Source organism: Xiphias gladius, chromosome 3 (assembly GCF_016859285.1).
Source record: "Xiphias gladius isolate SHS-SW01 ecotype Sanya breed wild chromosome 3, ASM1685928v1, whole genome shotgun sequence".
Classification (NCBI taxonomy): Eukaryota; Metazoa; Chordata; class Actinopteri; order Istiophoriformes; family Xiphiidae; genus Xiphias; species Xiphias gladius.
Genome location: NC_053402.1, coordinates 15,220,858 through 15,229,942, shown reverse-complemented (window position 1 = coordinate 15,229,942; position 9,085 = coordinate 15,220,858). Strand labels below are relative to the sequence as shown.

General features: G+C 39.2%; 1 protein-coding gene across 3 annotated transcripts in view; it reads left to right on the top strand.

Annotated features, from left to right (window-relative positions):
- The first annotated feature begins 453 nt into the window (after positions 1–453).
- The window catches only part of rnf213a (ring finger protein 213a), a 31,734-nt gene continuing 23,102 nt past the window's right edge, over positions 454–9,085 (top strand). For 2 of the 3 annotated variants that reach the window (XM_040156229.1, XM_040156251.1), the window contains exons 1-17: positions 454–694; positions 2,267–2,385; positions 3,083–3,237; positions 4,068–4,772; positions 4,911–5,086; positions 5,209–5,376; positions 5,518–5,723; positions 5,825–6,126; positions 6,224–6,483; positions 6,640–6,858; positions 6,969–7,161; positions 7,254–7,309; positions 7,540–7,714; positions 7,809–7,967; positions 8,085–8,183; positions 8,264–8,386; positions 8,643–8,826. In XM_040156229.1, the coding sequence (XP_040012163.1) occupies positions 2,286–2,385; positions 3,083–3,237; positions 4,068–4,772; positions 4,911–5,086; positions 5,209–5,376; positions 5,518–5,723; positions 5,825–6,126; positions 6,224–6,483; positions 6,640–6,858; positions 6,969–7,161; positions 7,254–7,309; positions 7,540–7,714; positions 7,809–7,967; positions 8,085–8,183; positions 8,264–8,386; positions 8,643–8,826 (3,280 nt within the window). In that variant the 5' untranslated portion in view covers positions 454–694; positions 2,267–2,285. The remainder of the gene's footprint in view (positions 695–2,266; positions 2,386–3,082; positions 3,238–4,067; positions 4,773–4,910; positions 5,087–5,208; positions 5,377–5,517; positions 5,724–5,824; positions 6,127–6,223; positions 6,484–6,639; positions 6,859–6,968; positions 7,162–7,253; positions 7,310–7,539; positions 7,715–7,808; positions 7,968–8,084; positions 8,184–8,263; positions 8,387–8,642; positions 8,827–9,085) is intronic. The other variant, XM_040156239.1, reaches the window with a different exon arrangement.

Sequence of the window (9,085 nt, the reverse complement as noted above, 5' to 3'; positions counted from 1 at the left end):
ATATTTCATAATTAAAAAAAAACAACACAAAGAAAATCACGCGATCCTTAAAAGTGGAACTAAATCAATCTTATGGACCATGACTCCCTGTCTACCAGACAATCATGACCACTGATCATTTATTATGAGAAAGTAAATATTCGCTCCTGCATTTTGCCATAACAACTACTCTGTAGTTCTGGTGTTAAAAAGTATATATATATATATATATATATATACACATATACACACTTGACTTTTTTCAAAATATAAAACGAGAATTGTCTATTAGGGATGGCCATTATCAGAGGTTGTTAGGACCACTTTGTTACAGAGACAGAGTTTTTCTCTGTCATCCTCCAGAGTCCAGCACAATACTGTTATGAATCCTAAAGAAAGTACGTGTTATTGGTCGACGCCCATTTCTGACAAAACGAAACTTTAAGACACGCAGAATTGAAATGATAGCAGGACTCAGATGTGACCTAGCGCCGGTAGCGTCGCAGGTCCAGTGGGGATGACTTCAGGGCTTTCGATTTGACAGAACAGAGGGGGAAAGTCAGCCGAGGTAAAAACCGCTTAAGCCTTTGTTTCACTGCTTTGCAGAAAGCGGGAGGTGATACCGTCGGACCTTGACGTTATGACAAAGTAGGAATAAAGTAATCCCATTAGCTGGAGCAGCTACCAGACCTCCCTGTCGCAGGACCCCTTCTGGGTAAGTCCGGCTCAAATGGGCTTTGAATTGCGTTGTGAATTAGCCGACAACTGCCCTCACACCTGCACATTTTCCACCGTCGCCGTTTTTTCTGGAAAGTGAGCCGGGGGCAAACTGACCGGGCTAATGTTAGCTACGCAGCTCGATAGACTGGCTGCTTCGGAACGAGGGGGGGGGGTCAGCTCGCTATTAACTGTAGCAAGGGTCTTGCTGCAGTTCATAAATATTGTCGTGATACAGCAATAATGACGGTGGTTACTGTTTTTTTTGTTTCTTTGGTTTTTTTGTGTGTTTTTTGTTTTTGTTTTTTAAACCTCGTATTCTCAGTTCGTATGTAATGAAATGAGGTTTCAAAACAGAGGAATCAAAACAGGAAGTGACTTAAAATACGATTTGTGACGGAAATATGGGATTGGCTGTATTAAGGAGCCAAAGATCTTTTCACTGAGAAGAGGAGTCACTCGACACTTGGAAAAAGTTGTCCAACCTTCTATCTGTAAAAAAAAAAAAAGAAAAATACTCACCTTTTGCAAGTATTCTTTGCAATTTTCACCGCTTGGCATTGTTTGTTTTTACAAGTGTTTAGGCCTTTGTAATGAACTAAACGGCCAAGCTTCACTCCTGTTTTCTTTGCAGTTTACCTTGACCTGCTATTTCAGAAAAGTGAAACAATTTTTAACAGATTTTCATTACAAAAATTGGTTCTGAATCATAACACTGTTACCTCAGGGTGAGGGATTCAACAGAGAGGGAGCAGAGCAGCAGCAGCAGCAGCAGCAGCAGTGATTACCACATGTATTGTCCTAAAAAACACACTGTTCATCCATTAAATCAAAACCAGTTACCTAAATAAATAATGATATCGTTCATGATTCTAACTCATGACTGATTTGCATGATTTCACATTTTGTTGGGCAGGGATGATTTACGTTATGTTTCTTTTTTAGAATGTCGTTTTTCAAGTTTTTCAGCCTTTTGACAGTAACTGCAGCTCATCTGGAAGTGGCTAAAGGGCGTGTCCGGGCATCTGGTCTTATTAAATACTCTGCCTAATGTCTCTAAACCTCTTTGCACCCAGAGGAAAGGTCAACGACAACATGTGTTAGATATATCAAGATTAAAAAAGGCTTTTAACTTTTTCTACACAACAGAAACTGAGATTTCTAACCAGTTTTGATTGTTAACTCGTTGTATCTTTCTAAAACTTCAAGGTAGTGTAGTATTTGTGGGAACTGTGTTTCTTCTAGTGAGACCTCCTATTTTCTCTGCTATTTGGCTGAAACGAGTTTATTATTGGAATTTTGTGGGACAGAAGGTTGGCGTGGATAGGTTCACTGACACTGTGGCAAAGTTGTTTCCATTTCAATTACGTAAAAGTGTTTATAGGTCAGTTTTTGTTAGGTAACACTGCTCAAAGACCAAATGAAAGAAGCTGTGTTCTGGGGGGCTGTTTTGCAGAACTGAAGGCAGTCTCATGACATCTCATCTGGCAAAACTGAAAGTGAAAGGAATCTACTACACGGTGAGGAATTAAGGTTCATTTCTGTTGAGACTGTTTTTTTCCTTTTACAGGAAACGCTGCAGTGTGAAGATGAAGTGTTCAGCTTGCGGCCATCATAATTTGGAGAAGACAGCCAAGTTCTGCAATGAGTGTGGCCAGAAGATGTCTGTCCAACCTGCAAACACACAGGGTGAGTAGATTCATTTGGAAATTTGGTTTAAGAATATACACTTACTTACAGGATTTGATTCATGGGGTCCATATAATGTGTAAAAGCACGAGCATGTTGTTGTGTTTTTTAGTACAGCATCCAGAATATAATTTGGACAACATAGGAGGTCTACTTTACATTGATATTGATACTGTGCCCTAGAGAGCTGGGTCCATGTTTTTTGGGTGACACTTTCACCTGCCACATTGTTTGTCCTAAACATAAACCGTCCAGACATAGCTAAATGTCACCTCGTCCCTAAATGGGAAATGTAACAATGTGAATGTAAAGTAATTAATATGACACGTATGTTCTACTGTACAAAACCTTTATTCTGTATATTGTCATGACATGAGCTTTTACATTACTTATGTAGCTTTTATCAAACCAAAAATCTTTTTAGACTGAGTAAGATTACATTAGAGACCAAGGTCAATATTGTGACCTACTTTTATAAGTGCTCATGGGGAAAATGCAAACTTGAGCCCAGTGACTCGATGATCGAGCTTAGTTGTGTTGTTTGTAACTGTGTTTAAAAAAGAATTAAAAAAAAATAAAACTCACTACCGTTGACAACTCCTGCTGTGTAGTTATACTTCATTCTAATAGTCGCAGTGGTTTTCACACACAATTTAGGATGCAGTCTGATATTTTTTAACACGTATCTTTAATCCAGATGCAGAAAGTCAGCCGAAATCCTTGGTAGCTGACTTGAAAAGTAACACTGAGAAATCAGTGTCACAGAAAAACATCCCACCTGCTGACAGCAAAGAATCCAATAAATCCCCAAAACAATCGAATGAAGAGAAAATCAGCAACCCAAAGAAAAAGGTGAGCGTAACTGTCACTGTGTTGCCTTGCTTTTCCATTTTTAGCATGGAGGTCATCACACTGGATCACACTGACAGGTGTTTCTATCAGTTTTTCCACCCCATTTAAATCAGTGTGGATAGGCTAAAAAACAGAAAAATCTACCTAAAAGTACATCCTCCAAAATGATCACGAAGTTGCATCAGCACATCTCTGAAACATTTTTCAACAAAAACTGAACATTATAAACTTCATGAAGGGAGCATTTATTGCAGGACTGCTGTATTAGACTGCATTAGATTTAGGTAGGTGTACCTGATTAACTGGCAGCCGAGTGTATTTTTTTCACTGTATGGTAACTTTTAAAAAAATCAAGTAGAGCACATTAATATATTTCTGGTATATTTCTCAGTTGCAATCTTTTATCATGGCTCAAGTCATGGCAGAAATTCTTTGTGCAAGAGTTAAGTCTGAATGCGATGATCCCTTCTGTTATTTCCTATAAATAGTTTTCTCTACCTTTCAAATGACATGCTCTGCAAATTGCACTTTCAGACAGTAGAATCACCTGAACTAGGACTTCAGTTAAAGGGATATGTTCATTGAAAAAAAAAATTAAAAAGACATGCTTTCCAACACTTCTAATAATGTTATGCTAGTTATCATGTGCTCATATCAATTAGAATAACTTTTAGATGTATTTTAGAAATTCTTTAGAAAAACTAAAATTGAAATCTGCCAGTACTAAAAAAAAACAATTCTGTTGACATTTAGTTTGAAGACAGTGGCGTGGTTTCACATTAAAGTAAAGTGGTTTTATAAAGTGATCCTCTAACTTCTTGTCTTTGTAGAAAAAAAAGAAGAAGAACAAAAAAAAGAAGAAAGATGGCAACATGTCGTCAGAACAAGAGGAAATCCACTCTGATCTGTCACATGTCTCCACGGGAGACAACCAAAAGAAGATGACGCAGGGCGGGAGAGACACTTCTGACAGTGAAAGTTCAAACATTGCAATGGATGAAACATTAGACTCACCCCAAGATGATTTCTCCTCAATGGAAGGCCAGTCTAGTTCCTTAATAGCAAACAATATCGCTGCACCATCTGAAGGCACACAAATCAGTGAGAGTGAAAAGACTGCTGCCACAGCGGAGGCAAATGCAGCGAGGCAGTCAGAGGAAGCTCCAGGTAACTCTAATGAGGGAGAGAGCAATGCACAGAAATCAACTCAGGATCAGACACTCAAGACAGCACCAGCTGACACTCCAACTCAACATCCCACCTCAGAGGAAAGCAAGAGTACGACTCCTCAGACAGGTTCAGGTAAAGGGATGAAGGCCGCTAACCCAGAAGATCAAAAGACTGACAGGAAAAACTCAAAGAAAGACACAGTCACCACTAAACAACCTACACTGGACCAAAATGCCAACGTGGAACCAAATGTGAAACAGACGGGACAAACCAAACAGAAGCAAAACACTCAGAAAGACCAGAAACAGAAGCAGACTGCGACAGCTGAACAAAAGATGGTTTTTGGTCCTCAAACGTCATCCAAGGTAATGCTGACAAAAACGTGTGAAAATTAAACATTATTGACAAACGCAAAACTTTGTTTTATTCTTTTAGTGTAGACATCATTTTCATGTGTTTAAGGTGTATATTTAGCATATATATATTTAATGCTCCTTGTACAGGCTGACAGCACAGGCTCCAGTGTGGACCCGGAGGTGATAGTTGAGCACATGGTGGTTCAGCAGTCTCCAAGCGGGCAGAAGTCGACTCCAGCACAAACCTCAGACAGTGACAAAGGAACTAAAGACGGCAGTAATAACACAGAATCCAACACTTCAGCTGGCCCACCACCCAAAAGGTGATGAAGTTCTCTCAAATTGTTGTACACATTTCCTTTAGTTCACCTTTGCCAGTTTTATCTCTGTGTGCTATATTTACTGTAGGTTTTTTCGTATTTTTTTTTTTTTTTTTGCTTTTTAGGTCGACTAGGAACCAGACCATTTCTGCATGTGACAGACTCACAATTTACTTCCATGCAGTTCTCTCAAAGGATTTCAAATTTGATCCAAAAGAAGACCGTATCTTCGTCAGGGTCGGGTCTCACATTGGGACATGGGAAAAAGATGCAGCTGAGCTGTGTGTGAGCAGGTACTTATTTTAAAATAAAATATCAGTGAAGTTCAGATGGTGGCCAACTGCTATGAATCCAGCTAAGTTTTGTTTCGGTGTCCAACCTGCGCCCATTCCTGTACACCATGTAAATATTACTTTCTTTCCCTTTTCACACAGGGATCTTCAAGACCATGGTTTTCTTGTTGAGGGCAGACTGATGGCAAGCAAATCTAAAGCTGAATCTCAGTCGATACCATACAAATATGTTGTCTATAACAGCAAAAAGAGCAAATATGAGTATGAGTTCATATACAAACTGGATTCTGCGCAGGCAACTACCAACAGATGTTTGTTTGTGAAGTCCCACCTCCTCAATGATGAAGGTAAATAGAAAAAACTGAGGCCATCTATAAGTACATCTGCCTGCTTGCTGACAGAATTTGAATACAATATTTCTGAAATTTGTCTTTTTTTTTTGTAAAAGGGGACTGGCACCAATATGATGACATCATCTGTGCCCCACCATCAAAGAACATGCTCAAACGCTTGACGGACACCATTAAAGGAACCTTTTGGCCTGAACAACGGACAAGGCTGATTGCAGGCAGAAATATTGCAGGGAATATAATGCTGGGGACCATATTTGATCTTCTTAGTAGCTGGACTGATACCAATTTGAGAAGTTTTTTGATCCAACTGAATCAGTTCTTTGAGATTTATGGGGAACCTTTTGTTTATGAGGAGACGCATAAGAAATGGTACTCCTTAGACTATGGAAAAGATGATGTAAGTTCATAATCTTCGCAGTAGAATTATGCATTGTCTAGAAACAACCAGGTAAGGTAATCTCCAATTACCTCGGTTTCACTCTCTGATTTCTCAGGTGAGAAAGATGCTAAAGGAGTTCATGCTGACAAACGTGGTTCCTCAGTTGGTGAACCATGGAGATGGGAAGATGCTCTACATTCAGGACCCCATGCGGGCGGCTGTGATCATGCTTTGTGTATGGAAACAGCATGGTATCAGACTACATGAAGCTGAGCTTCATCGGCTGTGCACTGCACTTTGCCCGCCCAAACTGAACAAGGATGGTTTCCTTAAGTACTGGGCAGATTTTTCAAAGGATGTCTCTATTCTCAAAAAGTAGGCACCTAATCTTTTATAAACAATCCAGTAATTATCAGTGAATTGAAATGACAGTCACGATCTACTGACTAAAGAGTAATGACCTACTGTTTATATTTGCTGTAATAATAATACATTTTTTGCTAGATGCTCATTGAATGATCTTTGTTGCAGTCTGCCAGAAAACGTTGGTTCTCTGATAACCGCTGTGAAAACAGCTGGAATGCCTCGATGGATCCTGGTACTACCGCTCCTCCACCTGCTCAAAGGCACCACAAAGCCATTTGAAGTGCTAACTCCTGGAAACTTGAAGTACAGCTCATCCTGGGCAGGTTTGCATGGCCTTGAAATGGGTAACTCAGCAGGAGCATACATGAGCAGTCAAGAGAGGAAGTAAGAGTCTCTCTAACTTTGCCAAAGTATACCGTAAACAAACATATTCCAGTACATTGATTTGGAAATAGATGGGTGTTACTGTGCACTTTTTGCTCTCTTCTTTTCAGGGCACTGGTGAATCTGATGAAAAGCCACAGCCACTTGATGGAGGTGGATGCAGTTTTGGTGCGATCCTGCTTGTACCTGATGTCAATTGATGATCTTATGGATTGTATCATCAACATTAACACTGAGCTTTTGGATGTGCTTCATGTTTTCACTAATAAAGCTCCTCAGGATATTACCTACACTAACTTCCAGGTGAAGTGGAAACATTAATTCAAAATAATACATTTCAGGGTTGTAGTACATTTCAGTAAATTAATTAATGCTCTTGGATTTCTGTTTTACAGACAGTATCTGACATTCTCTCACATATCCAAGGGCATCTCATTGAGAAAAAATACAGGTGATTTGCTCTTCTAAATTTAGCTGATTTTCTATTGAATTGTAAAGTCATGAAGTTACAGACGCAGTAAGATCATTTCTATTTGTTCATAAGACTTGTGTTCTGTTCTTTCCATGGTCCTGTATGACTATTTCCTTGAGTAGATCCTGACAGGAAATTTCTGCATGGAGGGGGACATGTCTTTCCAACTTGGTCCTTTAATCCTCCATTCTTCTTTTTGTTCATCATAGTTATTTTAATGAGGCTTATGGGAAAGAGTGCCTGGCAACAGCAGTGAAACTGTTAGAGAAGATCTGCAAAGGAGTCAAACCAGCATCATATAGCCAGAACTACCTTGATATTCCTGTAGCCTGCATGAATCTGGTTGCATCAGTCTCAGACTTTGTTCATTGTAAAAAGCAACAGGTATGTGAAGTGAATCATGTGAACAAGCTGTTACCATTTCAACCAGAATTAAGTGTTGCTAATCTCAAATACTGTACTAATAATTCTCATTTAGGAGACTCAAGAAGTGGACAATGACCAGGGATATGCAAAAGACTTGGTCTCTCAGGCGATGATCATTATGAGACGCTGGATCAGTTGGTCCTACAGACATGGTTTGCTCAAAAAGGGTCTTTCATCGCTGTACCGAATTGAGGCCACAGTGGAGATTGAAGTGAGCAGTTTTGTTATATTTTATAAATAGAACACAAAATATACAGACAGATGCTCACAACCCATCACTGGCAGAGAATGCTGGTAAATAGTTCCTTTTGTTGGTTTTACTTTACAGATGTGGAACAACATAATCTCCATCCACTTCAAAAATGAAGATTGCACAAAAGAATGGAGCCAGACGTTCACAAAGGATTTTGAGGGCAAGTACAAACAGGTATGTGATGCGAATTTTGCAGATTTGCATTTGAATTTAATTTTTTTCTCTTTGGTTTAACTATGTTTGTGTGGTTTTAGGAATCTGCTGTGGATCAAATTGAATTCTACTGCACAAAGATAGAGGAACTCAGTGGTTCTCTTCCACATGTTGCTGCTAGTATTGAGAGGTGTGCTCTTGAGGCTGTTACATTTTTGTGCCAGGTACAAACACTTCTCATTCACTTTTAACATTTACATCAATTAGTAACAAAGTCTATGACAGTCCTGGTCATGTTTAAAAACAATACCAGCACTATCCTATCGCCAAATGTGAGAAAATTACAAATAAAATCAGCTAAAATCCCATTCACGAGAATTTTCTTAAATAGGAATAAAAGGAACTGCATGAGTCACAGGTTCACTGCATCTATCAAAAATATGCACAGTAATGCTTATTGCTGTTTTACCTCAAATGCAGACCAAGTCTGAGGGCCTACTGTTTCAAAGGTTCAAGATGAACTTTAAGTTTGGGAAACTCATCTCAGCCATTATCCAGAAATCCTGGCCAAGGGACCATCAAGGAAATTATCGGGAAGATGAAGAAGTGGTCCTTCGGCACCTCCTTTCCTGGACTGCTGCCAAGGACATTTTCCGACTACACGGTATCTCTTCAGGAAAAAATAAAACATTAAAACATGCTCAAAAATTCTGTAGTGTAGGAAGGTAGAAGATGATACTGAAACCCGACTAGGTCAAAACCTACCATTTGGCTGGACTACCCTTTATCTGTTTTCTTCTTTCCTATTGTCTGTTCCCACATACACAGTAATTTAATACAGCAAAATTCCCAATAAAGCTGTTCTCATTTACATGTTTTTCTGCTTCTCTTGTCAGACAAGAGAATAATCATGAAATAGTGAC